This window comes from Trichoplusia ni, chromosome 19 (genome assembly GCF_003590095.1).
Source record: "Trichoplusia ni isolate ovarian cell line Hi5 chromosome 19, tn1, whole genome shotgun sequence".
NCBI classification, from domain to species: domain Eukaryota; kingdom Metazoa; phylum Arthropoda; class Insecta; order Lepidoptera; family Noctuidae; genus Trichoplusia; species Trichoplusia ni.
This window is the reverse complement of record NC_039496.1, coordinates 5,393,860-5,417,023: the sequence shown is the minus strand read 5'-3', so window position 1 is coordinate 5,417,023 and position 23,164 is coordinate 5,393,860. Positions and strand designations below refer to the sequence as shown.

Genomic DNA, 23,164 nt, shown 5'->3' with positions numbered 1-23,164 from the left:
GTATGTAGAACATACAAAACAACCAATTTTTATATATTCACTGCCTTTTCAGCTAAATTATAAGTTCAAGACCACAAGTTGAGGCAGTGGGTTTTTATTGGGCAATAAGTAACAGTTAACAACTCTCTAATTGGAATAAGGCTTTTTCCCAGAACTCAGGAATGCGAGCTCGAAATAAATAAATAAAATTACATTGTAGTAATAAAAAACAAGATTTCAATAACATTTGAAATTATATTAACACTCTAAAACAAGGTAGTCTATTACACAACACAGTTAATAATAGCTATTCAATTAGAACGCAACAGGACAACATCTACAAATTAACATCATAATTATGTGTTTTGATATATAGGTTCCACCATTTGCCCATAATCCCCACATCTACCACTCTTGAGGGGAAGGTGAAGTACGAAGGTTTTAAGTAGGAGCACTGAGCCTTATATAAGTCACATGAATCATTCAACTCTGAGGTATACATTATAGACAGAAGTCCAAGATTCGTATAATGTATTATTCCTTGGTTATAACATGAGCCTAGGAAACCTAAATGTTTAACTGACTTTGGGTTCAAACAATCTTCACTTATCATGACGGCTTCGTTATTTATTCGTTTTAAATGATCTTTAAAGTCCATTTCGTTTGGATTGTTTTTGTATAAATAATATAACGTCAAAATGCCCGCGGTCCACTTCAATGCTCTTTTCGGATCGTCTTGAATGTCGGTTCTAAGATCTTGCAGCATTTGTCGATAGTCTATAAACAAATTCTTCCAGTAATCTGCCCATTTTTCAATTATTGTTCCTTTAAATCTTTGAGGAAACTTGAATTTATTTTTGAATGTTGATATTATTTGAGGCGCTTTAGCGAAATTTTTAATCATTCTGATGTAACAAGCTCACACAAAAAAATACTAAATCACAAAAAATATTTGTTATTAAAGTTTATCAATTAGGTTATCCAACTGTCAATATCGAATTGACAAATCGTTTATCGTGGTAGTCTATGAAGAGAACCGGAGCCGTCAACATCTTGTCTATGACATAAATGCTAGCTGCTTTCTAATTCTGAGCTCATTAAAAATGCATATTATAACATACGTATACATACAAATTCCTTAAATATCCTATAATAGTGTACGATTTATTAAATTTCACAAATTTCAGTTATAGGTTCTTATATAGTTAGCGTTCTTACAACTTGCTTGCATTAACACCTGTTGTTTAACTAGGCTTGAGTAAATCAATACCATTAAAAACGACATAATACGGACTATGTACAGCCATCGGTACTCGGTACACTATCGACACTAAGACAGATTATTAGTAAATAACACGGTTTTACTTTATTCCAGCGCGGCGATGAAATTAAAACTAAATTAGACTAAGTGATTTTACTCCTTTAAACTCCCGTTTCGTTATTTTTTTACAACAACCTATCAGTAAAAATCTACTTAAATAAAAAGAGTTGTATTTTTAATTTAATTTATTAATATCGGAATATATTTTTATATGGTAAATCTCTAGTCCATTTCCGAAAGATCATGGTCGTTGGTGTCAAACTGTTGGAAATCAAGGATTTTATCCTTTCCTTGTAGGCATAGAACCCCCACCTTTGGCTTCTCTTCGCTTCCGAGAGAACATCATTCCCGGAGGCGGCGGTGGCGGTGGAGGCGGCGTGAAGTCGTCTTGTGTTGGGAAAGCTTGTCTGACCACCTGCAAAGGACAAAGTATATTTATACATCGCGTCGTTTAGGCGATAAGTAGAACCTCTAGTCTTATTTAAGAAACGCGGCTATAAATCCTAAGCTGGTTACTTATTTTATCAAACTAGAAAAAGTTCTATGAAAACACTAGAACGTGAAACATACGTAGATATAATTATATTATATCTCTACCAGCGTTGCCAGACGTCCCGATTTTGGCGGGACGTCCCGATTTTTTAATCAAATTTTAATGTCCCGCGCGGGACAGGCTTGGTCCCGCTTTTCGGAGAGAACTTGACCGTACGCCTTTAGTAGGATTCACACAGACTATTGTTTGAAACCAGTGGCGTGGCGTGGTTCACGAACACCCAGGACGGATTCACTCCAAATACGAATCTAAAAAAAGTTCGATAAATTTTTCTCGGAGTTAAATTACACTTCTTTGCTTGTTGTTCGCACGCGGAACATCAAACATCAACTTTACTATGTCCCGCTTCTGATGGAGGAATCCCGCTATTTTCACTCAAAAGTAATAAAGTCCCGACTTGTCAAAAAAATAATATCTGGCAACGCTGATCCCTACCAACATCAACAAATGCGTGGTACTACCAATAGCGTCTTTGTAATAGGCTGATGAGAATGATAACATAAATTAATTAATGAAATATGGCAGAATTTATAATTATTTTCAAGACATTTCTACAAGTCCAGTTGTAGTAATCTGCTACTACACGAAAGATGATTTTATTATATTGTTAGTCCCGCCGAGGTAAGCCAATGATTTCAAATAGGTAGGTAGATATAAATTGTTAATCTAGGTACTTAGTATTATTTTTACGGAATATCGATGAGTTTGTGTAAATATATTTTGTCAAAGTTTTAACTAAACAAGTAGCAGCAACGGGAATGCCTTGTCTCAGTAGCGGAGTAACAACAAAGAAAAAAATGACTTACTCTATTCAAAGAATGAAGTGAGTCATAGCCGGGTTCGAGCGCTTTAGATGCTGCTGCAGAAGGGGCAGCGTGAGCCACCAAGAGTAGTCCACAATTTGCCGCTAGGCAAATAGCAAAGACCGTTAAATAAAACGAGCCGTTCATCTTCACTGGTCACTACTATTGTCATCTCACACGTTCGACACATTTTTATAGCCTTAGATTGCATGTTAACTCGTTAACGGAAACCTTTGACAAACAATGCAACAACTTCCTGTACGATGGATGCGAGAGATAAAAGTTAAATACGTTGATTGTGATTGCAGTGATAAAACTTAATTGAGCTCCACTAATATGTCTAGCCACATAGCAAATGTCAATTCTAGGGTAATTTATCTAATTACTAAGTTGTTAAAAAGAGTTACTTAAGTAAGTGGCACCGGGGTGAGTAGGCACCTACTTAGATCTTGATACCTAGGTAATGACTTGAAGTGAGAGATAACATCAAAATCAAGTTACATTCAGTTTACTAAACACAGAAAACCTATATCGGTGTACTACTAGGAACGTGTTTGTGAGGATGGGAACTGGTTGGATTTATGAACCAAGAAAAGTTAATTTTAAACTTTTCGATACAACAAAAACGCATTTTTAAAAAAAAAGCACTTTTGCATTGATTTGATGTTTTGACATCATATTCTTACATTCAAAGTTGAAAATATTTTAGGTAGAGGAACGAAAATAAAAAGTATGATGCTCAGTCGCAATTCCGTAGACTTCAGCATCGCGAAGTTCAGTTTCGGGTTCTAAGTACTAACAAAAAATAAAACATTAATTTACTCCTCAATGATATGAGATACTTTAAAGCATGTATAAGTATTTAAATTTATTTAATTATGCATGACAAATAATTATAGCACCTACAGACCCGCCCTTTATAATTCTACAATTAAATATGAATTACCCATAAATTACCTCAAAACCGAAACAAGTTGCTTACCTATGACTGCGAACAACGACTTAGTCTATGCATTGTGAATACCCGAAATCTTTACCCAATACCCGCATCCCGCAGGCCTCTATGCCGCACCCGCAGGCCGATGTTTACAGTACCCGCCAAAGAGTTTAAAAACTGTCATTCGTTGTGTCATTCAAATCAAAATTTTCGCTGCTGCACTAATTCGGACGAACTTAATAAGTCAATCCACTGGATTGTTTAATACCGCAAATATTATATAGTATTTAACAGTAAGATACGTAGTTGCTTAAAAATGAATACTCAAACTCAATTTACTCCTGTTGTTGCATCTGCTACAGGAAAATTTTACAAAGTTAGCAAACGCTTAGGACGCGGCGTTCCCGAAGTTCCCCAAGTTTATACAAAGAAATGTTCATGCAACAGGGACAAAACTATAGTTTTTTGTCGATCATGCGGCTACTACTGCAACGGAAGAATCCGCTTAAAATGTGAAATTCATCCACGTGTAAGTTTTTTTCCATGCATCTACCGACAATTTTATAATGATTTAGATAAGGTGAATATTGCGTCGTTTATCCCGAGAGCACTGTGCCAAATCGAATCCCTTGCAAAAAATTGCCGTTTAAGCGAATCGATCTCGTGGATTGCGGTAAATATTGGAATATTGTGTATGCACTCAAAAATATTTTCAATTTTGATTACAGTTATTATAAACCCACTTGTTGAGCATCTCATTTGCTAAAGGGACAATGCTATTTATTTAAGTAATTCCTTAATTGTTTGTATTTATAAAATAAGTAAATGAAGTAATCTAATTAGAACATTTTGTCTTACAGGTAACATTCCTGTTGGATATATCTGAATGTCCTCGATGCCATTCAGCTGTGTTTTTGGACGAATATATGGCGAATAATAATTAGTTACTGGCTAGGTTCAAACTAAAGACTGGACTAACATCCTCATTATTGTATTATGTGTAAAACCACTTCTCAAACTTTTTTTTTATTTTCCAATTTGTGTTTAAGAATTCTTGATATATATTGTGTCTTGTGTGTACCTGGCATTCATTGTGTTGCCATTCCAGGTGTTGCATTGTTTTATAAATTGGGCTTATCTAGTGTTATTATTGAAGTAATAACATCTACTTAATCCACCAACAAGAAATGCTGCTACACATAGAATGCTCTTAGGGAGAGTATATTATTGCTTTTAGTTTTTAATCTTGTTTTGTTTCGTTATAAATGGCAGTGATTGCCAATTATTAAGAGTATTAAGTAATGTTACACTTTAGTTTCTAAACATAGTCAGAGTGAGGCTTAAAACATATACTTTTTTTGAAAAAAAGTAACACTGTTTCTGCTATGAATCTATAGATTTAAGGCTGTTTTTGTTTCGTTATTACAGACTAAGAAGTTTAATAAACTAGATATATGTAACACTGTCTTGTTATTTTATGCCTGTGTTATCCTGTCCAATCTTTTATGTTCACCTACATATATATCTAATTAGATATTCTGGTTTCACTTGTAACAATAAACTCTAATAACAGATACTATAATGTTTATAAGTAATTTTTATTAACTACTAATTACATGTAAATATTTATTTAACACTTTGGACTAATTAAAAACTAAATTATATCAAAGTTTTTATATCGTAAACCAACTTGGAACATCAGGTCTGTGTTTATTGCGATCAATATAATTTTTAAATGACTTTTTGGCCTCGTCTAATGCTTTCTCTTGATCTTCATCCCCATCTTTGTCACCAAATATATTAGGATACTCAAACTTCATATCCTTAGGCTGAAAAAAAATGTTTGTACTATTGTAATATATTATTATCATAAAAAGATACAATTAACAAATTTAATAATGTAGATGAGTATACGTTAAATTTTGTTATAAAATTAGTACTTACCAACACTATAAAAGCATTTTTGATGTCATCATCTTTTACAATGTATCCTTTACCAACATCTCTTTTGAACTTTCCTAAAGATATTTTAGTTCTCACATCAACAACAGGGATATTATAAATTTTCTCTAGGTAGTTCTTAATGTCATGTTTGGTCATTTCAATAGAGCACTGAAACTGAACTACATTAGGCAACTGTTTGGGTGCAGGTCGAACAATCTTCATCCAAAAATTTGGTAAGAATACCCTTAATTGCGGGTTTCCTCTCTGATAAATAGGATACCTGTAATCAATAAAAATCAATGAAGAACCTCATGAACATCAGCAATTTATTTCATACTGTCCTCAGTTAATGAGGTTGTACTTACCAGCGTGTCGACATTTTCCAGTAGTAAAGTCAGTTATTAAGATAGATTAGATATTGTTCAATTAAAATAATTATTCTTTAACCTAACCTCATACAAATGTCTATTGACATAACAATATGAGTTTTAGTTTGACGTAATACGGATTAAAGAAATCTGCCAAAAAATAACTTTAATGGATTCCTACATTTTAGAGGTAAAACGGAATAAAATCAATCCTCATAATTTTCAAATTAATTCACGAAAAAATAGCAAATTGGAAAAAAGTATATCGACTCACTGAGTATAGAGTGTTTTTAAAGAAGCCTTTTAAATGGTTTTACTTTTGGAGTATAGCAACACTCCAATTAGTTATTTGTCAGTTTCTTGTCAAGATGGCGGTGGCTCTGTCACCCGATCAAGAATTGGTGAGTTATTTTTGACTAATATTGTTGATATTATTGAGATTGAGCGAATTTTTCATGCAAAAAGAATGATTTTTGAGTGTAATGCTTCTATTCCACAACATTTTGACACAATGTATTATAAAAAATATGCAAAGGATGTGGGTTGTTACTTGCTTCGTTTACCATGTCATCAATGTTTGTTTTGATTACTTCGTGTCTTGTTGTTACACTTTCCACAATTTCTTTACGGTTAAATATACGGAATTTATCTGTCATACAAACGATGAGGCATTAAAAATTGATATTCAATGGTTTTGAAGCGAGCTAAATCCAGTTACTTCCTGTGATAAATTATTTGTCAAGTACCTATGGTTCTGAGTACAACAAATATGTAGCCCCTCCTATTTCCGCTCCAATCTTTTTTTAGAACTTATTTTACCATAAAGATCTAAAAATTGTTTGCCGAATTACGATAAAATAACCTTTTTCTTGCAATGAGTGTTCTATTTTTTGGTACTAAACTTACCTAGGAACTACCGACCTAGATGCTGCGACTAACGCTATCGCTGTTCTAAATTTTAGATGCAGTATGATTTGTATACATTACATTAGTTAGGCTGCAACTTAAGATACTACTACTGGTTGCTAATATTCCAAAGAGTATATTGAACCATATACTTATTTACTGAGTTTAAAAATGATATTTATTTTGAGTTTATAGCTAAAGAATTAGCCTATGTAGTGTAATGGACTAACAAGATGCTGTCTTTGTCTACATGTATATTTGAAACAACCTTAATACATTTTAGCATGATCGTGTAAGCAGCCTCAATAAAGCCTAAACAGCCGAGATGTGTATGATCTGTTCATGAATGATAGACAGTCTCCAAAGAAAAGGTGAAATTGGGATTATTGTCATCTTATAAATATTTCATTTTTTTTTTTTATATTATACTCAGTAGTCAACATAGTACAAATCATTTACTTAGAGTTACACAAAAATCCATATTCAAAAGCTAAAATGACACTGGCAGTATTCTAATTTATTTAAAACATATAGACTCAACTGCTAAACTAATTTAGCAAAAAGTCACAATGCTTTGGTTTTTTTGCAGGCTGTTAATTAGTTTCTTCCAATTAGTGGCATTATGCAACAACCCATCCCAGTCTCATTTGTCACTGTTGACAGTTCTTCTCAGCATATTGATGAACTCTCACATCTCACATATGAAAAGTACTGGGCATTACAAAGTTTAATTTCGTAGCATAATGGTCAAGACATGTATTTTAGATGCGGTTAAAGTAACCTGAGGAGTTTCTAGCTGGTTTTTCTCTAGCTAGAGTAACAAGTTATGTAGTCTAAGTTTCTTAAGCACCAGCTTAGACCTACTTGAAATCTTTTTCGAGTTCAATGAAATAGGTGTAAATGGGATTAATATTAGAAGCAATTTAGAAGTTTAAAATTAGATAAACAGACTGAATGAGAATTTATTTTAAAAATACTTGTGAACACTATTCTATGGGGAAAGATTTTGGCGAGTTGTGGGACCTACACAGGTATTATAATTATAAATACATTTCCTATTCAGTTACTCATACATAATTTTTTATTTACCAGAGCCCAACCAAGCCTGAGCCTAAGCTTATTCTTTAGAACTATTACATTGCACTGTAATATGCTGTGAACCACCATCGTTTATGAACTTTTCTTGACCAGTAGGACTTCCAAATGGGTTGCATTGCAGGATGTCTTTGTAGACGAATATCTACACGCTATTGACTTAATATTTGCTGAGTTATTTCATAAAAACTATTGATTATTCCGTTACAATATAGGCTTCTAATGTGTGTGTGCTGCAGGAGACATTTCAATGTTATAACAATTCTATTAATCATTTGGGTTATTATTAAGCGACGTTTTTCCTAGATAACAGGTCAACTTCCTTCTATATTAATTTTTCGATTTTCTGTCGTTGCAGTTTCCTTGCTACGTTCTCTCATAAACCGTTAATATGATCGGAATTATACACGTAGTTGATAGATTATTCCCGTAGTCGATATATTTAGCCTCTCAACCGACGTGGACTAACGTTACCTACGTAAGTATGCAACATTCAATACACCGTCGTCTGCTCGAAACATGTATTAATAGCTACACATTTGTAAATATAGTTAGGAAATTACCATGCAATACGAGGTCGGTAACTTGTCATCTACTAACCTGGCTATAGATTGTTTGACATCTTCACCTAATAAATAAACAATTTCTTTAATATCTGATGGGAACGCTCGAAATAACACGAAGACCCCTAAGTGGTAAAACGGAGTCTGACTTAATAACAGGAAGAATAAATCAGATCGGGTTGATCATCAGGTCACTAAGCGACTTTATTTCAATCAGACATTTGGCACCCTGAGGAGCTCGAAATTAACTAAAACACGTTTTATCGTTTTAGTTTCCTTCCTAGGATACACGTCGAGTTTAGTCGAAATAAGGTCGTATAGTCCTTCCTGTCTTTACTTTTTACGCAGTGTTGGTACTTAAGCTAAGAGAGTGAAATTACGGGAGTGAAATCATTCGAGACTTTCTTTTAATGTCAAAGAGTAACACTTTGACATTGAGAGAAACCGTTACCATTAATGTGACCGTTTACTTTTAAATTACCGGGATCCGAATGACTGTATTCACAGAAATGTCGTTTTATAGGATTCTCATAAGTTCATTTTTAACATCTAATATTCTGTTGTGAATCGTTTGACTTAGGTTAAGGGGAATTTTGATTCAATTATGGATGGTCTTAAAATCTTACATATTTTGTAACTTAAATGAACCAACTGTACCAAGCCAGCGGTCACCGGACATCGTGTGCAAAAATATCGCAGACTTATTTTAAATTATTTTTTTACTGATTTATGACAATTGGAAGTCAGAGGGTAAATAAAATTGGTTAAGTGTGAGTGACAGAGAGTCCGGACGCCTACACTTGAAGTGACGTGACAAAGTACCCTCGCCGTTCCGTTTGATAGAATATTGATTGATACGATACCCTAAAAACTAAGTAACTTCGTTTTCAGCTTCCCCGAAAACAATCGAGTAACAAAGCGAAGTAAGAGTTTTTGTTTTCAAATTACTTTAGTGACCTAGCGGTAGCCATTTAGTGTACCATGGTTCTTGTAAAAATGAACTGTCATAAACAGAGATTCATATAAATACCCTGATCTCTTCAGATCTAGGTGGGGGATCCAGATGGGGTTTCCAGGAAACTTTATAGGTATATATATACTCATGATGTCAAACTAGTTTGAAAACTACTCCAGTCTCTTAGAAATCAAAACAATTGTTACTCGAAAAAGTGTCGTATTTTGGGTTCCAACGAAATGTGATCGCATGTATTTACATCTGTTCGCAAATTAACACAATGTGTTCAAGGAACCGTGTCTGTTGTCGGTTACGATTCGGTTCAGAGCTTGTTCTTCTCGGTGCTTGGATACAGGATCTTTCATCCCAACTGTGTCATTGACACAAACCCGCATGCTTATACTCTTAGTTAGAACTTATTTACTGTCAACATAAATTTATCCTCATGACCTCATTTTAATCTTACTATTAATTGACGTATTAAGTAACTAGGTATTTACAAAGTGACTCAAAAGTAAAAGCTTATGTAACATACAAAGGATTCATACTTTATTCACCTTGTATTTAAAAATATTTTCCTTTCTCTTATTCAGATGTCTAGAAATATTTTTTTGCGGAATATAAAAATATATTTGAGTTAGAGGTTTGATTAGTGGAAGTAAAAGCCAAAGTTCGCTCCGATGAAAATATTATAAAAACATAACTGCGACGTATTTTATGTTAGTCACTGTAGCACAGGCGTGGAAAATCAGTGGTACATGAAGTACTGGAATATGTTACGTTTATTAGTCTCATTAGAAGAGATACTGATGCCGTCAGATACAGTACTCCGGTTTAGAATATTGTGCCAATCTAAATGTGTAGGTGTAATCGGAGGCTTGCTCAGGTGTGACTCGTTCCAAGAATTAATATTTTTCGGAACGCACGACGTAGATAGGAGTGAGTTCGTGGTAAATGTAATTTGCAACATTACGTCATCATTATTCATTAAGAAATATGAAGCGCAATAGCTTAAACTTCTCGTGGGTTTGGCTTTTGTGAGCATTTTCTAAACACCGCCCCTAGCTCTGAGAGTAGTGCGCTAAAAGTTATATTTTTTTAATTAGTTCTTAGAATTCACGATTCTGGTGTGAGGAATCATTTATATCGACATTCATACTTGACTTAAATAAAATGTGGTCTAGTATTAGTGTTCCTAGTTATCTTATTCCACAAAGACGTTTTTCACTCAATTTAAATGCAACGTAAACTCAGAACTTCGAAAGTTACGCCAGTTTGACCTGACCTCCGGGTAGCTTGATTCTACAAGTTTTCCATCCGCTGCATAAACACAACAGAAGATGCCTTTTGGAGTGGAAACACAAGAATTACTCAGCCAACAATAGCCTTTGGCTTTGCCACGCTTTTTATAAATTAGTTAACAACTTGGTTTCACTTTTAATAAGTATCAATTTTTACATAGATTGTTCTTTAAGCTGACAGAAATTTGTATCTAAGTACTACCAGTATTTTTCAAACTCGCGAACAGTATTTTGGCTTTTATACCAAAACTCAGAGCCCCTTTAGTTACAGAGTATTGTTTTAAGTCATTGCGTACATTACCAGTTTGTTTTTCTATCTAAGCGCTACGTAGCTTAACTTCACAGATAGTTTAGTGGGGAAGACGATAATCCATCGCTCCTCAAAATGATTCAGTATACGCTAGTGTTTGTTGTTATTTCTATTTGACGCACAGTTGCTTTGTATTCCGTTATCATCGGTACGGTGCGGTTTGCCTTATTGGGTCCATTCAATTACCTCCAGTCAATTTGACAGTTGCAAGCCGGGGCCGCCTTCGTGCGATCGTGCGTGCGATCCTACTGTATAGGCGTTGTGTTTATTATTATTACGCGTTCAAAATTCTCGTGAAAAGTGTAAAAAACCAATGCTATAACAAGCAGGTTGTTGTTAAGTGGTGTTATCATGTGTTTTGTCTTAATTGTAGCGTGTGTAAATCTATTCAGAGAGTAACAACCGATGATCTAATATTTTTAAAATGAGTCGGCGTGTAGATTTAACGGAGCGTTTTTGTTTATATTACATATGTATTAAGAGAATTTGTGACGAGAGAAATATATTGTCAATAGATTTCATTGTCGTAAGCCTATTCGTAAGATCGGCAATACGTTTAAACAATCGACAATATTATTTTGGCTATTGTTTAGATACTCTTAACAAATAGTTATGAGAGGATTAAGAAACAATTGAAATCAGTACCGTCGTTCGGTTAGCCTACTATAGTACTATATAATCCCTTGTCTTTAGAATCAATGCGGCTTTAAAGTCTTAAGATTATTGTAAAATTATGAGCTTATAGTAAGTCTCTAGATTAAATGTTTTGATTGCAAGAAAAGCTTATAAAATGCAATTGTGTCGTGTAATCTGAAAATGTGTGCGACAAATGATATGGTATTTATTTCATGTTTTTAATGGAATATATTATTAAAAAACCATCAGTTCATTTTAGACCTATAGTTCTGATTAACTTCGTGATACGTTTATAGATGTAGTTAGAAGGACAAGAGCATGTGTGTCGGTACGTGTGTTCTGATACTTGGAAAGGCCCTAAAGTGCGTGTGAGACGCATGCCCGCTCATACTAATGTTTGGGGCCCGGGTTCATCCGCGCCCGCACAGGAAACACATCCCGGAAGAATTAGCCCGCCGTCACCCGCTGTCACCCGCCCCTCACCCGCCGTATTTGCATCGATATACATAATATACATATGCAACGGCTTCGCATCCTCAAGTGTCCCCTATTGCCTCGTGTTTCCGATGTTCGACTTAAACTTGAAACACTAATACTGTGATGAACTTATTAGAGGGATGTCCTATTAAAAAACGAACCTTACTGTTGACTTACGTTGGTCACACATATGATCGTCACAATTTCACTCATATGGCTATGTAGTTGTCTGAATTAGTGAGGTAGTTTGTTATTTCTGTAGTCTTTTATAGATGATTTTGTTTTGTAGAAAAATTGTTGCTCGTACTTAAATTGTGGCAAAGTTGAACTTCTGCACGCTATAGAAAAAAAAATACAAAAAAAAAAACATTAAATAACGTAAAAAAAAATAGATAGTATTTTTAGTGCGCTCTCTTGTTGACTATAATTAATGAAATGACGAGATGATAAAATATAATTTTGACCCAATAAAGATAAACTGTGTGTAAAACTAAGTATCTGTTTGTATTGACAACGATGAACCACGAGTATATCAGGGCGCAGTTAAAGGAGGCGTTCATCCAGAACTTAATTAAATTCCTAAGGGTACTTATAATAATTTTACGTAAACTGTAATTTCGTTTGTTAAATAATGCCATCATTGATACATTAGCTGTTTGTCCTGTTCCATGTCTTTATGACTCTTTGCAGTTCTACCTGTCATATATGTGTCCCATACTTGTCTCTCTTTTACACCTGCAACAATACTTTTTACTAAGACATGGTGGTACAGCACCAGGAACCAAATACTAGGTCTTTTCAGTGTAGTGTACTCTGTTTATTTATAATAGTATTATGCTTCCAGGCGACGAAGGCGTTTCTGGACGCGTTGAGCGAGTCAGGCGCTGCGTGTGTGTCCCGCGCCACGGCCATCAAGTTCCTGCTCGCGCGCAAGTTCGATGTGGCGCGCGCGCATGCGCTGTGGCGGCAGCATGAGGCCACGCGCCGCCGAGAGGGACTCAACAAGTTCGAACCCTTCGAGGATCCACTCAAATCAGAACTTGAAACTGGAAAATTTACTATATTGGTAAGTTACATGTCAACCTCTGATAGGCATAGATTTCTTAAGTCGTGTAGACGTAGAGAACATTTATCTGTTGCCTAGTGATATGTTCAGTTTAGCGAGCTTTCGTTGATATATAAGTGGGTTGTTAAGTTGAAACCACAAAGTATATGACTACAATAGAGATACACTGTATGTAGTTTAGGAGAAATCTAATGAGTACGATAGAGCAGCGAAAAATGATTTCTATACGAATTATGTAATGGCTAATTACTGATAAAATTGACTGTGATACAATTAAAAATTTATCTAAATAAAAAACCATGAATAAAATGATTAACGAATGTTGTTATTTATTTCCAGCCGACGAGAGATGGAACGGGAGCAGCGATCGCGGTTTTTACAGCGAACAAACATTTTCCTACACAAACTACGCATCAGACCACACTACAGGTAAACAATCATACAATCGAATAATCATAAAAACATCCTTCTAATTGTTCTCCATTATTATTATAGATTAGCTTCTCATCTTGTTAAGAATGCTCTAAAAAAAGATCAATTTTTACTACAAATAATGCCACGTTCATCAAATATACATTTTGATCGACGGTGAAGTTTTCGTCATTGAATTAAGTCAATTTATGTGTCTAATATAACCAAACAACTTGTACAAACCACAAGTTGAATAATTTTTCCTTATGTAGATAGGTCTTGTGAGAGGGTTGATGTATCCTGAAATATTGTACAGGATCGCAAGACTAGTTACTCTAAAATACGATAGCGATTGAGACATAATTATAAAGATCATAAAAAAAATGGAGAAATCCTTAAATTTCTCACTGTCCTCTTCATTTATTAGTGAAATGTAGAGTCAGATAGGTATTTTAGAGAGTTCTTTACCAAAGTGTAAATAATGAATACGGACACAGACTAAAGTAATTAACGAACGAAACGACGTATCTGTTTACTGTCATAATAATTTTATAAGGTTGCTATATTTAGCTTTACTCGATTTATAATCGAATAATATACTATTAATCGATTATTCTTTACTACGCTTTCGTACTAGTAGTTAAGAATCAATAGCTACTTATTCCAATATGAAATATAACCCCCAATGTCATATAAGTAAGAATAACAACTGCGCAGTATACTAACCACAGGTCAATTGTAACTGGACAATGAATAATATATAACCGCTATGGTAACCGCTCTGATATAACCTATTAAATACCCTCTACCGCATATTAGTTATTATAGTTTATAATACCGTTATATAGATATAGGGAAAATAACTCTCTTTTGTTTTTTTCGGACGTGTTCCTTCCCATCACTGAGCTAACTGCTGACAGAATAGATATCACTGAATCACCAATATGCACATTTTCCTGACCACAATTCTAGTCAATGTTGTTATTATTTACTAGTAGATTCTATTCTACCAACATATCTAAACATAATATAATGCATCATTTGCATTATTAAAACGTTATGAGTTAGAAAAAAGACAAAGTCTTGGTGATTCTGCACAGTTGAACGTCTTATACGCTTTTGTATAAATCAATTTAATTTGCTTTTACTTCTTTCGATGAGCCTTGTAATCATTACGGAAAATTAATTATTTCGATGTCACAGTATTACAATATCTACCGATCATTTAAAAGCGGAGAAATCTTTGTTATACCGCCAAATGCGATAGTGCGCATATTTTTAAGTTTACTACATCATAAAAACTAGTACTATTAAATGTCTATAAATTGACGTATGATAGGTTATCTATACTAATATATAAAGCTGAAGACTTTGTTTGTTTGTTTGAACGCGCTAATCTCAGGAGCTATTGGTCCAAATTGAATTATTCTTTTTGTGTTGATTAGACCATTCATCGAGGAAGGCTTTAGGCTATAAACCATCACGCTGCGACTTATAAGAGCTAAGATACAATGAAAAATGTGAAAAAAACCGGGCAGGTATAAATCATAACTTATATCTTCTACCCACGGGGACGAAGTCGCGGGCAACAGCTAGTAATGTTATAAAGAGTGAGTCTTGCTAGATGGTATCCTTAAGCCTTAAAGGAAAATTTTGACTTATAAAACACAGTAAAAGACACAATTATTAATTGTAAAAGTAACTATTTACTAATACATTAATTAGCTATTTGTGTAATAGAGCATGACGCAGTCCATTACCTAAACATATGTATTATTATGTAAAATGAATTTAATTTATTGGTTGCGTACACACTACTTACTTCACAGTTCGTTAATTTTAGAACATTATAAATGTACTATATTTATTTATTATTGAATTTTCAATTGTTTTAACCGAGAGGCAGCTCATAAAATATTTATTACTGTTGTTATTTCAAAACTAGGTCTCCAATTGTACCTGCTCTACCGTTACGGGATTTTTTCAAGTTTCTAAAATGAATCCTTTTTATGGTAGTCTACTTTAGGACTTCAAACCAATTGTTTTTCAATATGAAATACTCCTCTTCCCAGCTAAAAATATTATCCAGTCGCCAATCAATGCCTATGCCTATAACAGTAGATTGTAAATATTACAAATCGCTACATTGGATGCCTTTTCTTGAAGGTATTGGTAAGAAGATGCACATGAAAATAATAAAAACCACTCCCTCATTTGTTACACGGCAAAAGCCAAAAAGACAGCCACGTTCGTATTTAAAATATTAAGATGTACATATATGTAACTAAGAGGGTGTGCTCTACCCGCCAAAAAGCTTTACCTATCTTCCACTTTGCGATTGGTTTTTTGTTTTTATAACATAACTGTATGTTCGTGTTCAATAATATAAATAAAAGCAAGGCTCTACTGTACGTATTGTTGTCTGCAGGGCGTAGTGTACCAGTTGGACGTCGCGCTACAGTCCGTGGATACGCAGCGAGCTGGTCTCGTCTTCATATACGACATGACCGACTCCAAGTACACCAATTTTGATTACGAGCTCTCGCAGAAAATACTCACCATGTTGAAGGTAAGTTGTCCTTTTGATTGTTCCAACATAATATATAATATACAGTGTGCAAGAACGACGCACGGCAAACGCATAGGAAGAGTCGCCCTTAGATGTCATGCTATCTCTAACATTGTCAAGTAAAATGTTTAGACATTTAAGAACGTCACTTAGCCAAGTTTAGTTCTTGCATAAGGCTGTTATTTTCTCTGGCTATAGGTGTATTTACAGTGACGCCCACTTAGTTCGATAAAGCAGCGAAAGTCTCCCTCTAGGTTACCCTATTGGCAAAGTTCCACGAAAACGACCTCCCTAGTCATTTTAAACTTCTATAAATGTAGTTTTGAGAAACGCTTTTATGCTTTGTCTAAAATGAGTTTAGGAGGATTGTTGGCGGTTTCTGAAAAACCGATCTCCACAAAAATAAATGAATAATTTGTCTAACTTCACTTGTCAACAATATAGTCATTTCATGTTTTGAAGAGCCTGTCAGAAAACTGTCTTTTTAACTTAAGCTTCTAAAATTGACAACACTAATTCAAAAAAAGTTTTGTAATATCTACCTTGAAAACCAATCTATTTAAAACAATAGCCAACTTTCGATGCGGTATAAATTCCGAGCTATTCTAATTGAATTTAGTTGGCTTTGCTTCACAAGTTCAGTTTATATCCCTCTGGGAAATACGGACTGCAATCGTCTGAATGAAATCTTCACTGCAGTGGATATATTTCTAAAGCCGTCATCATATATTTTTAAACTTTAACGCAGTGGCAAATATTGGAATAAATTCTAGTATTTTTATACAAAGTAGAAGAAACATTTTAGCTTTCTGTCCATTAATATAATAACTACTATTGTAAGATCAAGCTTTAGCCGACAATTTAACTTGATCGCGCAAAGCTCAGGGGTCAATTGACACCAATCACCATCATTTTGTATCCAAACAGTGCGGCGTCGTTTGTGAATTAATTATTTCGCGGTAAGGATCAGAATAATATATCAGCTTTAATGTTTTAATGAAAATTAAATATTTTAAATAATAAATAAGGAATAGTGCGAATTACTTTTGGTACTGTGATGTGTTTAAAACTGTGTGTACTAAATAAATTCGTTGCTAATTTTTTATAATAATAGAAAGAAATAGACTGTTCGATTTTTTAAGGTTTTTTGTCAACCTACCTAAACGGTAAAAAAGATTGTAATAAACGAAATCCTTCCATTACCATGGCCTCAATAGGATTAATAAGTAACTTTATCCCGGCATGTTCCTTTGGGATTTCTGACTATTACACGGAGGAACTCGGGTAAATAGAAACAAAGTATAAGCCGTTTACCATCCGGCTACAACACAACTAAGTGAAAATCTTGTTGTAACGATTTTAACTGATACATAACTAGTTATCAAGGAAAAACGATGTCAGAAAGTTGTAAAATAGATTTGTTTAAAAGGTACTAATAGATAGTGTTCGTTGATATTATATATTATAAGTTTTAATAACATTATATCACATTATTTTTTAGTCTCCGTTGTTTAATATTACGAAATATTTCACTTTTAGGACCTAACTCTTTAAAATGCTTAAACTTGACCTTCACATAACTGAAATGAACATGAAATGTGATTTTTCACTGCAATATCTCGACAGCAAAACTGTTTAGTAAGTGTCTAACTAAAAATCAAATATACGCATTTAAAACTTTTGGAACTGTAAACTGCATTATGTTACCGTTTTATTACATACTGAATTATCATACGGTATAAAATAGGTCATTGCATGTTCACAAGAAAAATCAATACTTCGTGCATTCTACGCCTCAAGTTCGACGTGTATTATGTTAAAATTATTATTGCTAGTAGCGTGAGAGTTCCGATGGCTATACACTATCACGGAACAACCTATTTACACCCATTGAGTATCGTGGTACAAGTCTAATATTCAGAGTTTTCTTAGATTATTTGGGATGTTTTGTTCCGTGTGTAACACCGTTTGTTGTCTTGGTTACGAGTGTTACGACCAAGGAAAGTTGCTGCACAGAACTAAATAGGTCCATATCATAAATAAAATATTACTCGCAACATGTATGTTTGTGTTGGACCGTATCTTCGTACACGAATTATGTTTTTATGTAAATGTAACATCATAAATATTTGTTGTTGTCGAGTTTTCAGATGTGTGTTCTGTAAATCAGGTAACTTTTGTTGCGTGTTATGAAACAACATATTTGGTAAACACGTTGTGAAGCGTGATGATGTACGCACCTGATCTCATTTCCAAAATACTGGTAGTAGTACCATAATACTACTTAAAACGTAACGTAATTGATTTAGGTCCCGAGCGCCGAACAGTCGCCCCGATGCATATCTTTTCATGTAAACAATGTTATTAAGTTGTTAAAGAAGCAAATAAGGTACTAATCTTTTCTTTTTTCGTCTATCGCACTATGGAATCTAACTCGTTTTGTTGTGGGGGGTTTTTACAAACATTCAAGATACAAAATTCACCCACACTGAGAATAAGCATTCGTAGAATCCCATGAACCGAGTGAGTTAACGTGGTGACTTCAACCACTCGGATATCCGTGCAGTTTAATCAAAGTCACATGAAGCTTAAAGAGTACTTCGTATTTCTCAAACTACAGTGTAACAAAATTACAGCCATTCGTCATACGATACAGCTCTATAAACACTGCAACAAGACTACACCTATATCACCGCTAACAGAATCAAGGTTTTAAAGTTGCAAGCGGCACGTGTACACTGTACCGAACAGATATTAATACACAAACACAGTTATAATAGAGAAACCGTTTTGGTTTTCACTAAGTTGTAACCGCGAGCTTTTTTCGGTGATATGTATGTATCCTTAAATGGAACAAAGGGATTACGGGAAAATGAAAATTTATTTTGATTTTTTGAGTATTAGCTAGTCGAATACTAGAATTTATGACAGCGCGGAACTCAGCGTGGAACCATTACTTATAGAGTACGAATACTGAATCTAAGTCGAGGTCTTACGAAAATAATTTAATTCAAAAATTCTATATCTATTGTAATAATGACACAGTAAAGTTATAAAATAGATAGGCTTAAAACTTAAAACAGACGTTATTATATTACGATAACAACAAAACGTATGAAATTGTGTGTACTCTGGTAAATAAATAATTTCAAGAGCGTCACTTTGATAATTATTTAAAGTGGGATTAACTATTCTATGTCTGCCTGTTAATAACGTAAAGTACATAAAGTAAAAACTAACAGAACTCACATTAAATATACAATTCAAAATTCTTATTTGTGGTTTTCCCCAATGCTCTTTTCGTAACTTCTGGCTGAGTGATCCGTCAGTGTTAGCCTTGAAAGTTTACGAACGATTCAAAACAACAGTGTTAATCCCTTTCATTTTACTCACAAATTATCGGTTCTTGCCGTTGTTCGTGAATACATTTACAAAAACCTGTGTACCTACCAGTGGCCATAAATTTGTTAGTCAATTATTCCAAAAATTATCAGTAGGAAGTATTGACAGCATATCAATTAAAATATTACTACGAGTAATTCGAAATGGTAAAATGAATACGGAATAGATTCAACGTAATAAAATAATTTATCTTAAATCACACAAAACCAGGAATAAAGGGAGGAAGGGAGCATTTCAAAATATTCACGGGAGCTATAAAATTGAAGGGTAAAGTGCAATCTTAGGTCATAACGAAGCACACGTGTCCGGGTCGTGTTTCTAGTTAAAAGTTTCCGTTCCGGGAACTGTATTTCTCGTTTCAGCGGACTCATCGCCTATATTGAAATTCGTAGCTTCATTTTGCCGTAGCTCGGTGGGCGGATGAGAGCCGTAGTCCTCTCGTAGCCGCCGCCGCCCGCCCCTACGCCGCGGCCTCCCGTCCGCCCGTCCAACCGAGAACCTGACGTCAGTCGAGCTCGCACCGGCGACGCGAATGTACGTCTACGTGATGTTCTATCGCGATTAATTTACGCCGAAACCCGGATACACATCTAGTGTTCGCAATCATAATAAATAAACACGCACAAACTAATTGATAATAATTGTTCGGAACTAGTGATTTGTGACTTGTAGGACACAATATTTTTGTAAAAGAAGGTGCTCCGCTAACAGGTGGCGATTGCATATCAGTGCTATTATTGGTTGTTGTTGCCATCGAGTGGTATTTTGTGACAGTGGCTAATAGCTGTGGTGGACGGAAGTGCATTCGTTGGAGCTCGTCCGCCCGGTCATAACGACAGTTTACGGTGAAGTAACTGCGGATCGATAGTAACAGCTGAGCCAATTGTATTCGCTGCCCGCATTGCTTATCTGAGGTAGGCTGATAATACTGTCTCATTGACCTATTTTATCTACACGATTGTCTAACACTTTGTGTGTATGATCTATACTAAAACACTGATATATAGTTTCATTCTATTCCGCTTTTGTTCATGGAATTAGGGCATAATAAAATAATTAGGTCATTAATGTTTTGTTATTGATCCGCATTAACATTTTTTTAATTAAAATGAAGAGGCATATTATCCAGAAGACATTTATCGTAACCATTAAAAAGCGTAAAAAATACTTTTCCTTTTAACAAAACAATGACAACATTCGCCTTCTGTAGCGTTTGTTTTGTCGTCGAAAGGTCACAGAGCTGGCAAAGAAAGCCCTCTGCTACTGTTTACATTAATGCCGAATCTTAGTTCTCGTTAGTACATAACATTAAATGCAAATGTATTATGAAGTACACAATTGATTTGCCGCAATGTTTGTTACGTTTTGTCAATGCAGATAATGTACTGACATAATGTTTATAATATGTGAATGCAGGACCATACATACCTTAATAATGCTGATCCCATTAATACATAATTCAATAAACTATAAGGTTTGGCTTCCCATTTTCGAGTAATAGTTAATTAATCCTCTCATAAAAAAGATACCTTCTCATATGTTATGTCACGTTAAACAATTGTATTTTGCAGATAGGCTTGTTTGTTATATATAACCTACTCCATATCATTTACTTTATTCTACTCAAAGGTATGCTTACATAGATATTAAGCCGTAATATTTTCTCGGTTTCTGAAATGGCCAAAAGTAATTTGAAATATAAAAAGAGACTACAAATAATGTCTCTTGTAATTTTGGAGCACTCAACGAAAGCCATGTTTCGGCGTGATCTATAGTATAGAATTTTTGCAATCCTTTTAACAATCTGGGTTTGATTTGTTTTGTTCTTTATGCCAAACAGTATTCCCAAGCACACAAAAGCATCGTACTAAGAGAACATTGTTCGGGAAAATGTTCTATGGATTTTATGAGCATTTTGTAAAGCATTTCGTGGAAACAGTACGGGAATATTAAAGTCAGCACTTAATTAAAATTTGGTCGATAAACGGGTTATCGAGTAGCACTCGATTGTTTTTCAAAGCGTTATTGCGTCGCATTATCGAAGCCGTTATAGCTGATGAGTTTGTGTCATCAAGTCAGGCACACCTAGTGACGGAAGTGACGTTACTAAAACGTTTTTGACACCGCTAATTGGTTACCGCCTACTGTTGTTCATATTATGAAGCAGCAGAATATTATAAGCTATTGTTTAATGTGTTATTGTTATTCCTGCCACCTAATAACAGTTCCCGACAAGGACGGTTACGGTAATTTCCAGTCTGCGATATAAATTACAGACTTATTGTTAAGTGCCTATTAAAACCCTGCTGCAATGAATAAAATAAAATCTATTATTATTTTTATTAAGAAACATCAAGCATTTTTCAATCCATTGTTAAGATAATGAATGCAGTTTTTAATTACACCAATTATTACTCTTCTCTTGAAGGTGATTGAGTCAATAACAAGGTAAATATCGCATAGATTCGCTTACACGTTTTAATACTATTTTTAAACTTTAATATACTGGTATTTTCCTTTTTAACAAAGGTCTGTTTTTTTGTAGGATTTGATACTATTTTTTCTGGTCTTATGATAAACAGCTAAGAGCTATTATTACAAATAGTTCAATCGAATTTCGGGCCTTACTTCTCGCCAAACGAAACCTTGAAAAAACTGTCAATCATTTCATTCATGCCGCGCGAGTTAATTTTTACACATTAAGAACTATTTGTAACAATAAATCAAACCAAGACTCAAACTCGATTTGGGGCGAAGGGACACATACTGTTTGTGATTTGCGCTCTCGATCGTGATTGGATCAATGTTGATATAAGAGTCGAGAATCTCGGAGGCCATCGTGGGCTCGCCAACCAGTCGTCAAGAGCAAGGTCATGACGGCACGAGACGCGTCGGGCATGCCGGCCGCTGTCGCCACACATAGCCTTTGTAACATTCCGCACAAGCTTACACCGCATATTGCTTACCGACCTCACAACTATGAATGTAATTTCACCCTGATAACAAACCCAAATACCTTGTAGAGAAATCCTAAATCCAAACCATATGAGAAATGTGGTTACGGGATATAGCATGTTCACAACTTCACAACTTGACATCCTTAATTTCCAAGTAAACAAATATTACATAAATAACTTGTTTATTGTTTATGCTTAAATCGCATCTTGGCCAAATGGTATTGCGCCGTTTATAACTGTGTACAACATGTTCACGCATATACGCTAAACATATAATATTCTATTTACGACGACATTAATGCACTATATTTACGCTGTATTCATAACCTAACCTACATGCTGGATGTGGCATTGAAAAAAATAATGAATGGTTTTCTCGAAGAGTCTGCTAGTCTAAGATGGTGTCGTGATAAATAGGAGCAGAACAAGAAGACTGACAAATTTCTTACACTTCTTTCACTTTGTAACTACATTTCGAGTTATTCGCGATCTAAAACATTGTTTATTTAATTGCGTGAAGGTCGAATGTTCACTTTTGTGATCGTGTCTGCAAAATGTTTCCTCGGTACTAAATGTGAAAACGAGTGGGATGATCTTGTGTCAAGTCGATA

General features: G+C 34.6%; 3 protein-coding genes across 4 annotated transcripts in view; 1 reads left to right on the top strand and 2 right to left on the bottom strand.

Moving 5' to 3' along the window:
• Nucleotides 1-214: 214 nt before the first annotated feature.
• Nucleotides 215-1,446, bottom strand: LOC113503409 (mitochondrial import inner membrane translocase subunit Tim29). The gene has a single exon (XM_026885357.1). It carries the CDS (start codon nucleotides 881-883, stop codon nucleotides 317-319), a length of 567 nt encoding a protein of 188 aa, XP_026741158.1. The 5' UTR covers nucleotides 884-1,446; the 3' UTR covers nucleotides 215-316.
• Nucleotides 1,447-5,205: 3,759 nt separating this feature from the next.
• LOC113503410 (probable 39S ribosomal protein L23, mitochondrial) lies at nucleotides 5,206-6,028 on the bottom strand. The gene is made up of 3 exons (XM_026885358.1): nucleotides 5,903-6,028; nucleotides 5,538-5,817; nucleotides 5,206-5,422 (listed from the first exon to the last, which is right to left on the bottom strand). The coding sequence occupies exons 1-3, from the start codon at nucleotides 5,914-5,916 to the stop codon at nucleotides 5,267-5,269; spliced, it is 450 nt and encodes a 149-aa protein (XP_026741159.1). The 5' UTR covers nucleotides 5,917-6,028; the 3' UTR covers nucleotides 5,206-5,266.
• Nucleotides 6,029-6,209: 181 nt separating this feature from the next.
• The window catches only part of LOC113503407 (tyrosine-protein phosphatase non-receptor type 9), a 41,108-nt gene continuing 24,153 nt past the window's right edge, over nucleotides 6,210-23,164 (top strand). Inside the window, exons 1-4 of one of the 2 annotated variants that reach the window (XM_026885355.1) lie at nucleotides 6,210-6,306; nucleotides 12,993-13,214; nucleotides 13,554-13,643; nucleotides 16,054-16,194. In XM_026885355.1, the coding sequence (XP_026741156.1) occupies nucleotides 6,274-6,306; nucleotides 12,993-13,214; nucleotides 13,554-13,643; nucleotides 16,054-16,194 (486 nt within the window). In that variant the 5' untranslated portion in view covers nucleotides 6,210-6,273. Of the gene's footprint in view, nucleotides 6,307-12,571; nucleotides 12,734-12,992; nucleotides 13,215-13,553; nucleotides 13,644-16,053; nucleotides 16,195-23,164 lie in introns of those variants that run through there. The other variant, XM_026885354.1, reaches the window with a different exon arrangement.